The sequence below is a fragment of the Hypanus sabinus genome, chromosome 13, assembly GCF_030144855.1.
Source record: "Hypanus sabinus isolate sHypSab1 chromosome 13, sHypSab1.hap1, whole genome shotgun sequence".
NCBI lineage: Eukaryota > Metazoa > Chordata > Chondrichthyes > Myliobatiformes > Dasyatidae > Hypanus > Hypanus sabinus.
Genome location: NC_082718.1, coordinates 86,750,456 through 86,770,796, shown reverse-complemented (window position 1 = coordinate 86,770,796; position 20,341 = coordinate 86,750,456). Strand labels below are relative to the sequence as shown.

Here is a 20,341-nt window from a genome sequence, read left to right as displayed (position 1 = left end):
TGATTCAATTGGGACAATGCAGAATACAGCAAATATCCACAGCCAAGGCACTAAATTTTCATGCAAGTAACTTGCCTGAAGAATTGAAAGAATGGAAAGAATGGCAGGGGGACCTGAAACAGCATATTGAATTAGATGTGGAAGTTCAACCAGAGGTAATTAGAGGTATTATGCATCTCGTTGGCCACAAGAGCAGAGGATTGTACCATAAAGCCCTGGAGAATGATTCTGATGCATTACACGCATTTTACAAATTGTCTATAAGTGAATTAGTTGACCTTTACTGGTTACTCAAATGCAACCAGGAGCAAGAGGAATCCATTGATACTATTAACAGATCTATGGTTGTCAGCGCACAGCTGCTTTTTCACAGGTTTAAAGGTCTTGCTCTAGACCCAATACATCACCAGCTGAGGTTTTTAACAGACCTTGTGTGCCTTGTAGCACACAACATCTCTGCTGAAATTTCTCTGCTGCACTGCTCATTCCAAAATTGCAAATGGTTTATCAAAACAGGGCTGAGAAATGGCAGATGGAGTTTAACCCAGATAAATATGAGGTATTGCACCCTGGTGGGGCAGGATCCTTAACAGTGCTACTGAACAGAGGGACGTTGGGATCCAAGTTCATATCTCCTTGTAGACACAGGTCTGTAATGTGGTTAAGAAGGCTTATGGAATACTTGCTTTCATTAGTCAAGACATTGACTTCAAAAATCAGGAGGTTATGCAGCAACTTTATAAAATACTGGTTAGGCCATATCTGGAGTATTGCGTACATTTCTGGTCACCCCACTGTAGGAAGGATGGTCAGGCTTTGGAGAGGGGGCAGAAGAGGTTTACCAGGATGCTGCCTGGTTTAGAGGGCACGTGCTATCACGTGAGGCTGGATAAATTTGGGCTGTTTTCTCTGGAGCGCCAGAGACTGAGGGGAGATCTGATGGAGGTTTATAAGAATATGAGCGGCTTAGATAGAGTGGACAGAGAGTATCTGTTTCCCAGGGTAGAAATGCCTAATACCAGAGGATATGCAATGAAGGTGAGAGGGGGTAGGTTCAAGGGGACGTGAGGGGTAAGTTTTTCAGTCAGAAAGTGGTGGATGCCTGGAATGGTGGTAGAGGCAAACACATTAGAGACTTTTAAGAGACGTTTGGTTCGGCAGGTGGATGTGAGGAATATTGGGGGGGATAGGGTCATGGTGTAGGTGGGAAGGTTAAGTGTTTGGGTGGTTTTGATTTGCTTTTTAGCTGGTTCAGTACAATATTGTGGGCCAAATGGCCTGTCCTGTGCTGTACTGTTCTAGGTTGATTATGTTCCTAATTTTACCTCTGGGGTGTAGCAAACATTTTCTTGCTTTGAAGGATTTGATAGAGTCTATGTAGCAGGAACTGCCATAAGAAAGACTTGATTCTGGTAAAGAGTAAGAAAGCCACAGAGTCGTCTAAAGCTAAGCTGGAAACGGTGGATGACAGGACAAGCATAAGTAGAAAAAAGAAGCTATTGCCAGAGTTATTTAGATTGTTACAAATACTGAATAATGAACAGCAACAACAGTGTCTGAAATAGAATCGTCCAATATGCAAATATGCACGATGTGGACTTGGAAATGATTTACTTTAACAAGTAAAGATGAGAAAGGAATTGAAAGTTTGTGGAGTGGTTAAAATGACGTGTGTGAAAGGAGGCATGGCTAGATTTTTAAAAAAAATTTTTTTATTAGTTTTTCAAAACATTTTACAAATTAAAAACCCCAAATCCCAATGAGGAACATTAAAACAGTGCAAAATTAAGCATACAATAACAATGCGTTACAAAGGATGAGAATTTAGCAAAAAAAAAGCACCTACATTAAAGACAAGTAAGCTTAGTGTCCTCCCCAAGCCCCACAACACAAGAAAAAACAACAGCAACTCCAGACCAACCACAACACAATATAGAGAGTATAAGTCAGGACAGCCAAACTCCCAGACTGTGAATACACTCAGCAACAGAGGATAGTAATGCCTTCTACCAGAAAAAAAAGGAGTTGAAAGCAAGGGACCGAAGAGGGAAAAAAAAACCCTAGTCAAGAGGAAGGTTATGAAAGTGATGCACCATCAATAACTCACACTGAGACGTAAGGCGAGATATCGGCTTTTATTGACTGGAAGAAGGAACCAGGAGTGAGTGTCCATCATACTATGTCCTGGAGACTGAGGCCGAGCGTCAGGCCTCAGATCGCCTTTATACAGGGGCCTGTGGGAGGAGCCACAGGAGCAGTCAGCAGGGGGCGTGTCCAGACAGGCACATAGTTCACCACAGAAAGTACTCGATAAAAGGTCCCCAGACCTTATGGAACTTTAGATCCGAATTGAGAACTGAATAATGAATTTTTTCGAGGTCCAAACAGGCCATGATGTCGTTAAGCCATTGAGCATGAGTGGGCGGGGCAGCATCTCTCCATCTGAGGAGGATCAAGCGTCTAGCTAGGAGAGAGGCAAAGGATAATATTCAGCATTTGGTCGGACCCAGGCATAAATCTGTCTCGCCCCAAAAACCGAACAGAGCAATTAAGGGGTTTGGTTCTAGGTGCTGATTCAGAATACACGATAACGTAGTGAAGACATCTTTCCAGAATTTCTCCAAACTAGGACAGAACCAGTACATATGGATAAGAGAGGCCATGCCCTACTTGCATTTATCACAGAGCGGACTAACGCTAGGGTAGAATCGAGATAGTTTAGATTTAGACATATGGGCTCTATGAACAATCTTAAACTGTAAAAGGCAGTGGCGAGCACAAAGAGAGGTTGAGTTAACCGATTTGAGAACTGAATCCCAGCTCTCCTCAGATAAGGAGATATTTAAATCCTGCTCCCAGGCCATTTTGATTTTATCCATGGGGGCCGCTAGTTTATCTCGGATGATTGATATTAAGCCTTTACCTAGTGGATTCGTGGAAAGAAATAGGTCCATAGCATTTTTCGCAGGCATTTCAGGGAAGTTAGGAATTAAAGGAGCAATAAAGTGTCGGATTTGGAGATATCTGAAAAAATGAGCATTGGGCAGATTGAACTTAACAGAGAGCTGCTGAAAAGAAGCGAAGCGATTATCAATGAAAAGATCTTCAAAATGTCTAATGCCCTTCCTATACCAAACCTGGAATGCTGAATTGAATGTAGTAGGTAAAAAAAGGGGATTATGAGCAATAGGGCTGGAAACGGAAAACCCCTGGAAACCATAGCATTTCCTGATCTGAGCCCATATACGCAAAGTGTGTCTAACAAGAGGATTAGCTATTGAGGCATGGCTAGATTTAGAATACTATTTGACAGCAATGTAACTGGCGCCAAAAATGTCAATGCAGAGAAAGGAACAGCCACTAGCTACGTCAATGCCAAGAGGTTGGTACAAGGACAGTCAATGAGATTTTAACTGGACGCTGTAACAATGTGTAATGCTCACCAAAAACAAACCATCAACTCTGAGACAGGACAGCTGAAATTGAGAGCTTTCAATGTACAACTTGATCACACTAAATCCAGCTGAGGTTTGGTCTCTGAAGGTCTTAAACCCAAAAAGCTCAAGCGAGTGACAATGTGGATTTGACTATCGGAGGGCAGGAAAGTATCAGACCCGTACCTGGACAAAGCGGCTGAGGCTGAGGAAGATTCAACGTGGCAGGATCAGTAAGGTTATTAATCACTTTAGCTGCACAGCTGACAGATGATGGGCAGCACAGTAGTGTAGTGGTTAGCACAGTGCTTTACAGTACAGGCAGCCTGGGTTCAATTCCCACCACTGCTGTCTGGAAGGAATTTGCACGTTCTTCCCATGACCGTGTAGGTCACCCCTGGGTGCCCCGGTTTCCCCCCACAGTCCAAAGGCACACCAGTGGGTAGATTAATTGGTCACTGGAAATTGTTCTGTGATAAGGCGCGGATTAAATCGGGGGATTGCAGGGCATCGTGAGCCAAAGGGACAGAAGGGCCTATCCCATGCTGTATCTCAATCAATCATAGAATAGGGTATATGGAAAGTGAAAACTTCTTCGTGTCTTAGGAGCTAAAGAGGTTGTTAAGGGCTGTTTCTGAGGCTTAAGTCTAAGTTGGAGAGTCCTATGGTGAGGAGACAGGACACCCCTACTCATTGATTATTCAGTCTTGTGTATATTCGGAGGTCAAACTTCCAACTTACCTAGAATAATGAGACCTTGCTGGAGTCTGAAAAGGGCCACTGCTCTATAAAAGGAAAAGAAGATGTTCTGGCAGACGAGAGCAGTACTGGAAGGAAGGAATGGATCTTGACATGAAATGCTTGATGTGAAAAGCTCGTATTTAACCCGTTTCAATACATCATTTTGCAATTCTGGAATCAACAGTGCAACAGAATGAAAATCAGCAGAGATGATGTGCTTCAAGGTCTCAGTCTGGTAAAAATCTCAGCGGGTGGCGCATTGGCCTCTGGAGAATGAGAAACAGTGGAAGAGGTTGAATTGCACGAACACCAGAAGCTGAGAGCCCTGATGACCAAGTGCAAGTTACGGAGGTTGGATAAGCTAAAACTGAAAGTCAAAAGCAGGAAGCCTCCTTCACGATGATTTGTTCTGCAGAGATGGCCTGAAGCCAGCTCCAGCAAAATTCAGCCGAGTGTAGAACATTACAAGGGGAAAATGTTGCCTGTGTTTCAAATCATCTCCAATGGGACGGACTGTGTGAGCCATTCAGAGAACTGACCAAGGAGGCTGTTGAAAGTGATGTTGATTGGACACACACAAACTATTGATCAAGTGAATAAAGAGCCTGTGTTGTGATACTTTCATGTTCAGTATTGAGCATGGCTTACTGTAAACAATGCTGTGAATAGCAAATGGCAGCTTGATCCTTGGATGACGTTACCTCACTTTCCACAGTGCACTGGAATGGAGGAGAATACTGTACTTTAGAGTGCTTTCAAAGCTGAGTCCTAACTTGTGCAGTACAACAATATGAGAAACGAAGAGCAGTGTAGGACAGCTAAACACGGCCAAAAGAAGACAAACACACTGCTGCTGTAAAGGTGTCAAGCACCTGCCATTGCTAAGAGAAATGGACCCAGCAAAGTTGAAGTCCATGTCACACCTACATCGGATGTGGTAGCTAGGCACACACCCCACTACGGGTTATGGCACTGGAGGGAATCCCATATCAAAGTATTAGGACCATCCTTCAAGGACCACACGAGACAGTTGTTTGACTAATGAAAATATGGCAGAATGCACCACTAATCACACAGAGCAAGATGTTACGATATTTCAAAGACTTTATGCCAAAGTAGAAGATATAGGTAATGGAGAGCTATCTGGAAGTTTTATTTTCTTCCATTTTTCGATATAGAAGGAAGCACTAAACTTAAAGGACATAAGTAATGTATGTCCATGGACAATAATTCCTTTAATGGTGTAATCTCTTTAAAGAAGCTAGTATTGGAACAGGGTTTGGTAAGAAACCGGGTCAAGGATGTTTAGAAAAGAAAACAACTATAAGAAGGATGCTGACTGCTTCTGTACACTGTTTCATGGACTAAGTACCTTTGTTAATAATTTAATGTTATTATCTATGTCTTAGTGACTAAGATTAATGCTGAAATAATAGCTGTACAATTATGCGAGATGAGGCTTATTGTCCTCTGGCTGCCAATGGGTCAGTTTTCAGTAGATATGAGAGTAGGGGGTGGCTCTGGTGTTCCCACCGTCTGCCTAATATCACGGAACTGCTGTCAGCTTCTGTCATCAGACCACAGTACCATTCTGTGACTGTGCCTTTCACTCATTTCAAATAACTCACCCAACAAAGAAGTTCTGATATACAACAAAGAAGAGTCATTATTGTATAGAGCAGGGGGTTCCCAACCTTCTTTATGCCATGGAACAATGCTATTAAGCAAGGAATCCATGCACCCTAGGTCAAGAACATCTGGTATAGAGGTTAAAGGCATGAAGGAGATCACTGGGTATGAACTGTGTGTTCAGTATTGTTTCAGTAAATTTAAATGAAATCTATAAAAACCATTATATATGATCCTTTTCACACATTTACATTTGTTACTTTTAATATTTAATGTTTGGGCAGGTTTTGTATATCTATCAGATTTAAGGATTGTTTTTTTTTGAATACATTTAGGTTCACCCGGACCACAAGGACCAATAGGACCACCTGGGCCTCCCGGAAAAGATGTAAGTCATCACTGGGTAGTTTTGCCGAAATTTTTCCAATTTCACAGCATATCCACTCCTTGTCACATAGTGACTCATGTCCTTTCTCTAAAACATATAATTGAAACACAATATAGCACAAAATGAGTAGTGAGGCCTGTTTTCTCATTAAATGATTTGGCCATGATAAATCAATGACATAATCATTTCCTAGAGAAAGAAAACTAGGTAACTGAATTAGGTCAATGAATGAGTACCATATCTTTTTTCTAAAATACCTTTTTGTGCACAGGGGGTGCCTGGACGAGCGGGTTTACCAGGTCTAGAAGGACCTAAAGGTGAAAAAGGAGACCGAGTAAGTAGCGTTTATGTCCCTATAGTTGGAGCACAACATGAGCAATGTACCAAAAGTGCAATTTGGGAGTGGAACAGTAATTGCTGTTCTAGCTGATTCAATGAGAGAAGAAATAAGACCTCGAGCATGCACCTTCATGCAGAAATGCCAGGTGAATGATACTTGTCCTCTACCTCCCCACCATTACCTATGCCAGCTAATTTGACTCACTGTCCATGGTATGTGATCTAGGTATCACAGAAGCCGTGGGTCCTGAAAACACCTCTGCTGTGGTATTGAAGACTTGTGATCTGTGCTAACTGTGCTGCAAGACTGAGCTATTCCAATACAAATAGAGAACTTATACGTACCTGACCATGTAAAAATTGCCCAGGTTATGTCTTGATCATAAAAAGTAAGACTTGGTCATCATCACGGTGACAAACCTCTCAATATTAGATGATACTTTGGTGCAATAATTAATAGTGAGCTGCCATAATTACTTGTCAATATCAGTACCTTACTTTCCTGTGATCTCTGCCTTCTATTGAAACAGTACAATCACCATCAAATTCTCCTCCAAGTCATGTAATGACCATCGACTTCCATCCTTTGTTGTGTCTGGGTCTTTGAACTGACCATTGACATTATAACATGGATGTTGACCCATTGTCAGGGTCTTTGAATTGACCATTGACATTACAACATGGATGCCCATCCATTATTGTATCTAGGTCTTTGAACTAACCATTGACATTATAACATGGATGTTGACCCATTGTCAGGGTCTTTGAACTGACCATTGACATTACAACATGGATGCCCATCCATTATTGTGTCTAGGTCTTTGAACTAACCATTGACATTATAACATGGATGTCCACCCATTGTCAGGGTCTTTGAATTGACCACCTTACATTATAACACTGAGGTTGTCTTCTTCATAAAGATTCATCCTTTTTAAAGAGATTAGCTTTATTTGTCACATGTATATTGAAACACACAGTGAAATGCGTCATCCACATCCTTTCAAATCAGTGAGAATGGTGCAGGAGGCAGCCTGCAATTATTGCCACACTTTCAATGCTGACATAACATGCCCACAGTTCACTAATCCTAAACATATTGTATGTCGCTGGAATGTGGGGAGAAACCAGGGGACTCAGAAGGAACCCACACCATCACAGGGAGAATGTACAAACCCCTTACAGACAGCATAGAATTGAACCTCGATTGGTAATCACTGGGGCTGTAAAGTGATGCGCTAAATACCAGGCTACTGGGCCGCCCCTTGAGAAGTTTTGTTTAGAAGATAGCTTACCAAATATCAAGACAGACCAGAATTGTCTGCCTTGAGAGTGACGCTACCATCTATTTTTTTTTTTAATAGTGTATTTTTTTTATTATATGTACTGATACAAGGCTGATGATGAAAGATTGTACAAAGACTCAAAAGCCAGCAGGTTTGACCTAAGCTGAAAAGGCAAATATTAAGAAGTGACTGCAGTCCTTGTAGTCTGGACTGGTTCTGGCACTCCCTACAGCTCTATGATAGACCACGTTGACAGTGTGAGTAAGCCAGTACAGAAGCATACGTTTATGTTGATTCACTTCTGATTGGATCTTGGGTCAGCGACTAATGGTACTTGACTGTTGCTGGAAAGTACAACGTGAATCATTTTGGTGAGTGCAGACAATCGCTGCTCGATCTTAGTCCGTGCCACTATCCCTCCTTTTCTGTGGTCCGCTGTGGTGTGCTGGGATCGGAAGACTTTGATATCATGATCCAGTTCCATCAGGTTGGCGCTTCAAACATTTGTGGCATTGAAAATCTTTAATTTCTAACCCCAAATCACACACCAATCTTCATAGAGGGATCAATTTCAAGTTCCTGGGTGTCAATGTCTCTGAGGACCTAACCTGGACCCAGCAAATTGATGCAGCCATAAAGAAAGCAAGACTGCAGCTATATTTCATTAGGAGTTTAAGGAGATTTGGTATGTCACCAAAAACACTCGCGAATTTCTGCAGATGTACCGTGGAGAGCATTATAACTGGCTTCATCACTGTCTGGTTTGGGGGGTGGGGGCTGCTACTGCACAGGATCAAACTAAGCTGCATAGAGTTGTAAGATTAGTCAGCTCCATCATGGGCACTAGTCTCCGTTGTATCCAAGACATCAAGGAGCAGTGCCTCAAAAAGCTGGCATCCATCATTTAGGACCCCCATCACCCAGGGCATGCCCTCTTCTCATTGTTACTGTCTGGCAGGACATACAGGAGCCTGAAGACACACACTCAACAATTCAAGAACAGCTTCTTCCCCTCTGCCATCAGGTTTCTGAATGCACATTGAACTCGTGAACAGTAAAACACACCATATTTCACGGTTTTTTCTCCCTCTCTATTATTGTATATTCCATTGTACTGCTGCCGCAAAGTTATCAAATTTCATGACAAATGCTGGTGATATTAAACCTGATTCTGATGTGACTGCTTTCAAAGAGAATACTTTCAATGAGAGATTTCCAAGCATGAAGGCTAACTTTGTTTTACCCTTTCTCATCAGCCAGCTCTGTCCAAATCTAGTTTCTGCTCTTTGCTGCTGCCAACCCTGTATTTTAAATAATGATGTAGCTTTGTGACTCACCATTTGTGGGATTTTTTTTTATTAATCCGTAACCGCATGCATTGTAAATATCACAGACTTGAGTAGCACCGCAATCTCGTTGTCTTGAGCAATGACAGGAAAGTTCTGTTCTGTTCTATTCCATCTAGTGGCTGCATCATGAGTGAAATTTGTGTTTCTATCTCCATCAGGGCCCTTCTGGATATCCTGGAGAAAGAGGTTACAAAGGAGAAACAGTAAGTTAGATCCTACCAGATTTTCAGGACTGTGTTTCCATTCTTTTAATTCAGTTTGATTTGTGCATGCTGGACATCTTGACTTGAAACAAGATGGTGGCAGATGGTCGAGGTGGTCCAGACCACTAAGATGTAATCAGGTAGGAGGAGGCAGTACTGGCCAGAAGTGTACATCAAGGGAAGAAGTTGGGCTTGATGGGGGGATCTCACTAGGGGTATAACAGTAACTTTATAGCTTGGTGATTCAATATTGTACCCTCACTCCCTCCCCACCTCTGACCACAACTAATAATCTTAAATCCATGTCTTTTCGATGAATGATATGTCTTGATGGCAACACAGTGGTTCTAAATACCCTAACACCAGTCCTTGCTGAATGAAAGCAAGTTTACACAAGGAATGGAAAACCCTCCAAAAAGTAGTGAATGCAGCCCAGTTTATCATGGGTAAAGTCCTCCCCAACCATTGAGCACATCTACATGGAACATTGTCACAGGAAAGCAGCATCCATCATCTGGGACCCTCCACCCCACCACCACCACTACTCTCTTCTCTCTTCTCACTGCTGCCATCAGGAAAAAGGTACAGGAGCCTAAGGACTCACAGCACCAAGTTCAGGAACAGTTTTTACCCCTCAACCTTCAGGCTCTTGAACCAAATGGGATAACTTCACTCAACTTCATTTGCACCATCACTGAAATGTTCCCAAAGCCTATGGACTCACTTACAAGGTCTCTTCATGTCATGGTCTCAATATTTATTGCTTATTTATTTATTACTATTATTTATGTACTTTTGTATTTGCACAGATTGGTGTCTTTTACATGGTGGATGAATGCCCAAATTGGTGTAGTCTTTCATTGATTCTGTTATGGTTATTATTCTATTATGGACTTATTGAGTATGCCTGCAAGAAAGTAAATCTCAGGGTGGTATATGGTGACAGAAAACTACTTTGATAATAAATTTACTTTGAACTTTGAATGGGTTTCAAGTAGATAAATGTTCAATTCAGTGCGCCTATTTTTATGGAAAATTTTAACAGTAGAGAGAAACCAAAACACAGAGAATCCTTTACCCCATATATATAGACATCTTGAGCTATCAGAATAACAAAATTCTTAACTCAATGGAGATAGCTGAATCAAAGCCCGATTTTACCACGAGAAACAAGTCATGTCTTTTACCTCAGAACAGACAACATTGTGATGTGGTTATAACTTGCCAGAAGTTGCTGACAACCAGTGAGTGCGTTATCTAAGAATTACCAGCCTTAGTTCTGATGTATTCAAAGAGATATTGCACATACATGGAGACAGTTTCTGTGAAACATTGCATATTTATGATAACTCCATGATCAAAGGTGCCTCAGTGTGTAAGTTTGAATTTCATTACATCTGTATGACAAACGTCTACAAATAAAGTCAGCAATACTCCTGAAAGGATGCCTCGTTTGTTACGATTAATGGTCATAGATTAAGTGGGATGAAAGTAGTCCAAGAGGAATCGGTGACTGAATCTCTAAGTAACTGTACATAGGCAGTGGAAGTAAAAATATATTCAAACTGTACCTTGTCTATTTCACATTTGTTTCTTTAACTTCTCCTTTTCCACGAGGTGAGTTGGATTACAGTGCAGTATTTCTTTTGTAGATTGTCTATTCCATAAACTTAATCTTTTTATTCCATTCCTTCACTTGGACCTTTTATCCTTCCTATGTTACCTAGAAGTATTTTGTTTTGAGATATATCAGGAAGGTTAAGAGGTGACTTAATACCGAAGGTACCATAGAAACCTCTTCCACTGGTTTGGGGAGTCTAACAGTTGGAGAAAAGGTAAAGATTACACCTGGTGCTTTGTGATAGATATTGGGAAGCATTTCAAAGTTTAATGCTCAGAGTAAATTTATTATCAAAGTACATATATGTCAGCATATACAAACTGGAGATTCATTTTCTTGTGGGCATTCACAGTAAATACAAAGAAGCACAGTAGAATCAATGAAAGACCACACCCAATAGGATGGGTAAACAACCAGTGTGCAAAAGACAATACACTGTGCAAATACAAAAAGCAAAGTAATAATAATAAAATAAGCAATAAATATTAAGACCGTGAGATGAAGAGTCCTAGAAAGTGAGTCCATAGGTTGTGGGGTGAGTGGATGAAGTTGAGTGAAGTTAAACAGAGTGGTAGAAATTTTTTAAGCTATTCCATAAATTGATGTCAATAGTAAAAAGCAACTTGAGTTAGTTCAATAGTTAATAAGAAATCTGGGACTCACTGATATCCTTACTAACCAGAAGTATGAAGATCTATAGCAATAAGGCAAGTAAATGAAGCTTGGTTACAAATTAGACAAGAAAATCTAAATAATCCATTTGGTAAGGGTTTTGGCCCAAAACATCAACTGTATATTCCTCTCCATGGATGCTGCCTGACCTGCCAAGTTCCTCCATCATTCTGTGTGTCTTGCTCTGGATTTCCAGCATCTGCAGAACCTCTTGCGTTCCAGTTGCACTGTTATTTTTATTATTTCAACTTGTGCTCAAACTGTTTGAGAGCAGAGTGCGTTTTCCGCTCTTTGCAGGATCGGAACAGGGTAGAAGTACAATACTTCCTTCTCTGCACTAACTCCTTGCTCTTAAGCCAAAAGCCCAACCTGAGAAACGTGCACTGCTGTTAATGAGTGTTTCAATCTCTCCTGAAGGATCCAGCGACTGACTGTAGCGCTCTTCACACATAAAACATAGGAGCAAAATTAGGCTATTCAGCCCTTCGAGCCTGCTCCATCATTCTATCATGGGTGATTTAAATCTCAAACCCATTGTCCTACCTTTTCCCTGTAAAATTTGACACCCTGACTAATCAAGAACCTCCACTTTACAAACACGCAATGCCTTGGCCTCCACAGCCGTATGTGGTAATGAATTCCACAGATTCACTACCCTCTGCCTGAAGAAATTCCTCTTCATCTTTATTCTAATTGGATGTCCCTCTATTCTGACCCCCATTCTCCTCATCTGTCTAACTCCTCCTGCTTCGTCAGCACTGTCTGGCCCTCTACCTATCTTTGTATTGTCTGCAAAACTGGCCACAAAGCCATCAATTCCATCATCCAAATCTGTAGTACATAATGTGAAAAGAAGCAGTCTTCCAACACCAACCACTGCAGAACACCACTAGTCACCGACAGCCGAAAAGTCTCCCTTTGTTCCCACTCTTTGCCTCCTGCCAATCAGCCAATCTTCTTTCCATGCTAGTATCTATTCTGTACCACCATCAGATCTTGTTAAGCAGCCTCATATGCAGCATATTGCCAACAACCTTCTGAAAATCCAAGTACACAACATCTACTTACTCTCCTTTGTCCACCTTGTTTGTTATTACCACAAATAATTCCAACAGATTAGTTAGGCAAAATTTCCCCTTAAGAAAACCATGCTGACTTTGGCCTACTTTATCACGTAACTCCACATACCCCAAATCCTCATCCATAATATTGAACTCCAACGTCTTCCCAACTACTGATGTCAGGCTAACTGGCCTATAATTTCCTTTTTTCTGCCTCCTGTTGTGTTCACTCACCTATACAACTGATGAGACCTGAAGCCAGGGGACAGAACAAAGCTGGAACTCAGAATACCCCTTTATTCTGTAAAATCACACAACTACTAAAATCTCAAAACTCAACAGTACACCCCAAAGCTGAGACTTTATAAGGCAGTGCTCAGACCACATAGAGTAGTGTGAGCAGTTTTGGTGTCCTTATCTAAGAAAAGATATGTCGGCATTGGAGAGGGTCCAGAGGTTTATGAGAGTTATTCCGGGAATTAATGTATGACTGATGGCTCTGAGCCTGTACTCACTGGAGTTTAGAAGAATGAAGAGGGATTTTCATTGAAACTTACCAAATATTGAAAGGCCTACATAGAGTGGATGTGGAGAGCATGTTTCATATACTGGGTAAGTCTAGGACCAGAGGGCACAGCCTCAGAATAGAGTGGCGTCCATTTAGAACAGAGATGTGAATGAATTTCTTTCACCAGAGGATGGTGAATCCATGGAATTCATTGCCATGATCGGCTATGGAGATCAAGTCATTGAATAAATTTTTGAATTGAATGATCTTTATTGTCATTACACATACGTAGTTACAATGAAACTCCGTTTGGCTTCCTCTCAGGCAATCAAACAAAGCGGTAGATAAAAACAAGACAGTAATAGAAAAACTGTTGAATAGATAAGTAGCAGAAAATAAGTTGCAGCAGCACCAGAATATCACAGTAATGCACAAAGTGCCGTTAGTGCAAGTATTTGAGTCCTTGTGTGTGCTCACAGTTTCAGTCATTGTTCTGTGGGATTGGTGTGATGGAGGCCACAGCTCTGGGGTAGAAGCTGTTCCTCAGTCTATTTGTTCTGGCTTTTAGTGTCCTGAACCTTTTGCAGGATGGAGGTTGATAGGTTCTTGTTTAGTCAAAGTGTCAAAGTTTCCAGGGAGAAGGCAAGAGAACTGGGTTGAGAGAGATAATAAATCAGCCATGATGAATTTGTAGAGGATACCTGACAGGCTGAGTGGCCTTCTCCTGTGTCTTACAGTCTCCCTACTGTAACACTCACCCACTCACGTAAAGGCCACTCCCACAATGCTCACTCCATTTAAACTCAACAACTTTATTTTTATTGGCCCTTGCCAAATACCTAATTATGCACAATCCAATGACTCCTCGGAAACTGTGACGTGCAGAATGCCCCGACGGTCTCCGCTCACTTCTTTTGATCTCTGTCTCTCTCTCCAATTCAGTCTCTTCGCAACTGTGGTGCACAGAATGACCCTGTTTAATCATTATGATTATTACTGTAAATCTAATCACATCGTTACATAGCAAACAGATTATATTCTTAACCGCAGCCTGATTGGTTGATTTCTCTAATGCCAGAGATCTGTGGAGGCAACTTTAGCACTTTGCCCCAAAGTCAAATACACATGGAGACCTAATTACTGCTTTCACTGTAACACAAGCAGAAACTGACATCTCAACATAACCCAGGCAATTAACCTGAAAGGCTCTGGTTTGCATGTTTAGCTCATTAGGTGTGACATTGACCAACCTCACAATTAGGCCAGGAGCAAGAAGGTCTCTTCAATATACAAAACCTTAGCACAAATTCAGACTTTTGTAAATAAAAATGGATTCGTTTCTTCTTGCATCCACACTTGCTGGGTGTGCAGGTACTTTCATTACACCATAAAAGATTGATAATTTAAATATTCAATCATTAAGGACCTCCACCACCCGGGACATGCCCTTTTCTAATTGCTACCATCAGGAAGGAGGTACAGAAGCCTGAAGACACACACTCAATGATTCAGGAACAACTTCTTCCCCTCTGCCATCACTACCTCACTACTTTGTTTAGTTTCTGTGTTTGCACTACTTATTTATTGAGATACAGTGCAGAGTAGGCTCGTCCAGGGTTTGTAATATACATCCTGAAATTCTTTTTCTTCACAAACATCCACAAAAACAGAGGAGTGCCCAAAAGAATGAATGACAGTTAGATGTTAGAACTTCAAAGCCCCCCCCCCAGCTCCCTCTCACACACAAGCAGCAGAAGGGCAACAAACCCCCAACCCCAGCAGCCGAAAAGCATCCACTGAGCACTTAAGCATGCAGCAAGCATCAGTAAAGACACAGACTTGCAGTACCCCAATGACTACCCGTTCACCCGGTAATTCAACATACCACAGGCTCTCTCTCTCTCTCTCTCTCCCTAATGAGTGTAAAAGAGGTGTCTACATTTCACAACGAGAGCGGAGACATAACACACTGACCTAAGAAGTTGAAAGTCTGTTGCATGGCTTTTCAGAGCTCTGCACCCAGCAGCTAACCTGCTGCTCCCAGTGTTCCGTGTCTGCTGCCACACAACGTATTTCACAACCTCTGCCAGTGATGTTAAACCTGGTTCTGATATTGATTATTTGTTATATCATATAGGGGGAGCCTGGAACAAAAGGAGAACCCGGAGATAAAGGACCACCGGTAAGACACTAATCCATATTGATTAAACTTCCTTATAACTGGAAAAAGAAATAATTAATAACCATGCTCCATTTAATTTGAATCTTAAAAATACACTATAATATCATTGTCAAAAGTACAAACTGCAGAAAATTTGATAGTAAGCATTTAGAATTCTGTAGGTTTGTTGAGTTTTAATTCAACATCATTTCATTACTGCATTCAATAAGAGTGTTTTGATTGTTTTGCTTTTGAAGATCATTTACAAAAGGTAAACTCTGCTGTTACTGATATAGGATGCATGAGTATTGGAGCCAATTGATACTTGTGTGAGTGCACCAAATTTACTAACATCCACATATCTACGAGTCTTGATCTTTGTTGTTCTGGCAAGCTGGCAAATGTAAAAAAAAATCATTACCCTATGTTGTATAATTGGGAATGTAAGTTGTTCCAGTTTTCACATAAAATCATTAATATCTTTGTAGATACACAATTATAAATTTGCAGTAGTATGAGCAGTTTTGGGCCCCTTATCCAAGAAAGGATGTGCTGACATTGGAGAAGGATCAAAGGAGGTTCACGAAAATGATTCCATGAATCAAAAGGCTTACCCTTATGAGGAGTGTTTGACGGCTCTGGGCCTGTACTCACTAAAATTCAGAAGAATAAGGTGGTGGTTGGGAATGCGAGATCTTGTTGAAACCTATTGAATGTTAAAAGGCCTTGGAAGAGTAGATGTGGAGAGGGAGTTTTCTATGGCAGGGGAGTCTAAGACCAGAGGATACAACCTCAGAATAGAGGCACATCTATTTAGAATGGAGATGAGGAGGAATTTCTTTAGCTGTGAATCTGTGGAATTCGTTGTCACAGTTGGCTGTGGAGGCCAAGTCATTGGGTATATTTAAGGCAGAGGTTGATCGATTCTTGAATAGTCAGGGTATTAGGGATACGGGGAAAGGGCAGAAGATTGGGGCTAAGAGGAAAGGTGGATCAGCCATGATGAGCAGACTCAATGGGCCTAATTCTGCTCTTGTATACTGTATATTTTATGGTATTGATGCACCATCAATAACTCTTGGAGACGTGAGGTGAGATATAGGCTTTTATTGGCTGGAAGAAAGAACAAGCAGCAATTCACCACCACACTGCATCCTGGAGACTGAGGCCGGGGTGATGTCTCCAATCGCCTTGGTCCATGGGAGGAGCCAGTGGGGGGGCAGGGAGGCGTGTCCAGACAGGTATATGTAGTTCACCACAGGTATCCTGTTTAAAAATCCGTCAGCTTGCTGTGATTATGGTGCAGCAAGTTTCCCTGGCATTTAAAGCAATTCCCCATAACCAGGTTAACTTTTGACTTTCCCACAATCTACCACGAAACATCTCTCAAAAGCCAAAAGATGCCCGAAAGCAAAGTCCTGCAGACATTGGAAGTGTTTTGAAGAAGCATAAACTTCTGGAATTTGTCACCAAGACAGGCAGCATCTGTTGGGAGCAAGTAGAGATAAACTTGATAACTATTCATCAGAATGTAGAAATTTGGTGTTGCTCCTTTGCCGATAGGAAGTATGTAACGATATGATGACTTGGCTGGCCCTCCAGTTCCTCTGAGTTTTCTCCTGAACCCCTCTACAAGTGAAAACTTGTATAAGAGGAATAGACTTAGAGATCCACGCCACTTCATTTAGGAGCTTCTCTGACCCCTAACTCAGACCATCTCCAGGTTAGTATAATATCTCAGCATATTGATTATCACTTACTTTTAGGTGGTTGGCAAAGTAAACTGAGTAAGGCTTCTGTGACACAAACTGGGCAAATGCTGCCTTCCGAGAGCAATCAAACATCAGAATTTCTGAGAATTAATCCATTGCAATTTCATGTCTGGTTGCAGAGAATATGCAGCACAGAAACAGATCCTGTGCTAGCCTGGTCTTCTGCCTCATCCCATCTACCTGCACCCATACATAACATATCAAAACATCTCTTAAATGACAATGATGGTGAAATAATCCCTTTGGTATCTAGTGAATGATCATAAAGTGTCAAGTTTAGGCTAGACCAGGGAGTTCCCAACCTTTTTTTGTGCCCTACCATTAACCGAGGGGTCTAGTGACCTCAAACTGGGAAACACTGGACTAAAACTTAGAATATAGACTGAAGAATGACCATGTCCTTTGACCCACAATGTCAACCTAACGAAATCCATCTGGTTGCATCCCTACCTGTTTTTCGTTCAAGATTCAAATTTATTTATCACGTGTACGCCAAAAACATGCAGTGAAATGCGTCATTCACATTAACAGCCAACCCACTCAAGGGTGTGCTGGGGGGCGGCCCACAAGTGTTTGCCACACACTCTGGCACCAACGTGGGAGGCCCATGATGCTCGGCAGAGCGAAACAGAATGCAACGATCAACGAGACAACACCCTCAAAACAAGCCCCCGTCCCTTCCTCTCACTCACTCACATACACAGTCTTCTAAATCCAGGACAGGCTGTCTTTATCGGCTTCCAACCTCCAATGGATCTAAATGCCTCCCACATATTGCTATTGTGTCTGTTTGTACCTTCTCCCCAGCAGTGCATTCCTGGCGTCTCTCACTATGGGGAAAAAGAATTGCCATGTACATCTCCTTTAAATCCTCCCCCCTCTCCCCCTTAAACCTAAACCTTCTAGAATTTGGCATTTCCACTCTGAAAAAAGATTCTATCCATCCATGCCTCTGATAACTTTATATATTTCCATCAGGTTGCCCTTCAGCCTCAAACACTCCAAAGAAAATAATCCAAGTTTGTCCGATCTCTGTTACAGCTAATATTCTCTAACCCAGGCACCCATCCTTCTGAACATCCTCTGCACCTTCTCCAAAACTTTCACCTGCTTCTTGATGTGTAGGAACCAGATCTGCACACAATGCTCTAAAGGTGACTTGACCAGAGAAAATTTACACGGATGTTGCTGAGTCTGTAGGATCTGAGTTATAAAGAAAGATTGAATAGGTTAGGACTTTATTCTTTGGAACGTAGAAGACTGAGGAGAGATTTGATAGAGGTATACAATATTATGAGGGGTAAAGGTAGGGAAAATGCAAGCAGGCTTTTTCCACTGAGGTTGGGTGCGATTGCAACCATAGGTCATGGGTTAAGGGTGAAAGGTGAAAACTTCAAGGGGAGCATGAAGGGAACTTCTTCACGCAGAGTGTGCTGAGAGTGTGAATCGAGCTGCCAGCGCAAGTGGTGCATTCATACTCGATTTCAATGTGTAAAAGAGGTTTGGATAGGTACATGGATGGTAGGGATATGGAGGGCTATAGGCCCAGATCAGGTCAATGGGAGTAGGCAGTTTAAATAGTTCCGCATAGATTAGATGGACCAAAGGCCCTGTTTTTGTGCTATATCTTTCTATGTCTCTGAAGTTTTATATAGCTGCAACATGTCTTCCCAACGCTAAAACTCAATACTCTGATTGATGGCATACACCTGATTTACCACTCTATCCACTGGTGTTACCACTTAAAAGGATTGAAAGGCTTATCATATGAGGAGTGTTTGATGGCTCTGGGCCTGTACTCACTGGAATTTAGAAGAATGAGTAGGGATCTCATTTAATGTTGAAAGGCCTCGGTAGAGTGGATGTGGAGAGGATGCTTCCTGTGGTGGGGAAGTCTAGGACCAAAGGGTACAACCTCAGAACAGAGGGACAGCCATTTAGAATGGAGTTGAGAAGCAATTTCTTTAGCCTGAGGGTGGTGAATCTGTGGAATTTGTTGCCACAGGCAGCTGAGGAGGTCAGGTCATTGACTGTATTTAAGGGTGATCTGGCCTCCACAGAGGGTGATAGTTTCTTAATAAGTCAGGGCGTGAGAAGTTATGTGGAGAAAGCAGGAGAATGGGGTTGAGAGGGAAATGGATCAGCCATGGCCTAATTCTGCGCCAATGTCTTATGGTCTTAAAGGCAGCTATGGGCTTGCACCCTATGATCCTTCTCTACCTCAATGCCCCTATGGGTCGTGCCATTTATTGTGTACTTTTCTCTTGCATTTGACCTCCCAGGACATATCACTTCACACTTGTCCAGCTGCCATTTCTCTGCCCAAATTTCCAGCTGCTCTATTTGCTGCTGTCCTAGGATGCTTTGTCAGCCTTCCTCACCATCCACAACTCTGCCAGTTGTGCAATCTGCAAAGGTGGAATTATTTTTAACGCCTCTGTACAAACCTCATTTCAGTAGCTTTCACTGGCCTGACCTTCTTCTCCCTTGCTGTTTGCTCATACGTAGATTAGCTTGATGAATGTGTGTGACATTGTCACCTAAGGGTTATTCTGTGACCTTCATGTTGAGGTATTGCTGCAAAGGCAACGTTAATGTTGTGGATACAGGCGAGAGAGGCCATTTGATTACCTCAGAGGATTATAACACCTTCCTGTTAGACCAATGTTCATCTGTTTCTTAGAAAAAGATCTTTCCCCTCCAATAATGCTGCTAAAAGCCCACACCAGATATTAGCTAAAGGAATGCATTTAAGGTGAGAAGGGATAGATTCAAAGGGGATGAGGGGAGCAAGTGTTTTACTCAGAGAGTGGTCATTGCCTGGAGTGCACTGCCTGGTATGGCGATAGAGGCAAATTTATTTGAGGCTTTTAAGAGATGCTTGGATAGGCATGTGGATGGAGGGATATGGACATGGTGTAGGCAGGAGGGATTAGTGTTTGGGTGTTTTTGATTTGCTTTTTAGCTGGTTCAGCCAGATCTCCCACTCCTGTGCTGTACTGTTCTATGTTTTACGAATGCTTTCCCCAAATTAGTGTTAAACTTTCCATTTGCCATTGTGTGTTTGCACTATTGTGTTTGATAGTTCTGTTGAAATAGTATCTTGCTTTATCTGTGAGAAAATGACTCTCTTTCACTCCCTCCCAAAATTTGCCATACTATCTCGGCAACAGGAGA

At 41.9% G+C, this 20,341-nt stretch overlaps 1 protein-coding gene across 5 annotated transcripts in view; it reads left to right on the top strand.

Moving 5' to 3' along the window:
• Positions 1–20,341, top strand: part of emid1 (EMI domain containing 1) — a 466,983-nt gene that overhangs the window by 430,519 nt on the left and 16,123 nt on the right. For all 5 annotated transcript variants that reach the window (XR_009515419.1, XM_059988080.1, XM_059988082.1 and 2 more), the window contains 4 exons: positions 6,140–6,192; positions 6,464–6,526; positions 9,325–9,369; positions 15,369–15,413. Coding sequence is in view for 4 of the 5 variants with exons in the window: in XM_059988080.1 (XP_059844063.1) it covers positions 6,140–6,192; positions 6,464–6,526; positions 9,325–9,369; positions 15,369–15,413 (206 nt within the window). In the remaining variant the exon portion in view is untranslated. The remainder of the gene's footprint in view (positions 1–6,139; positions 6,193–6,463; positions 6,527–9,324; positions 9,370–15,368; positions 15,414–20,341) is intronic.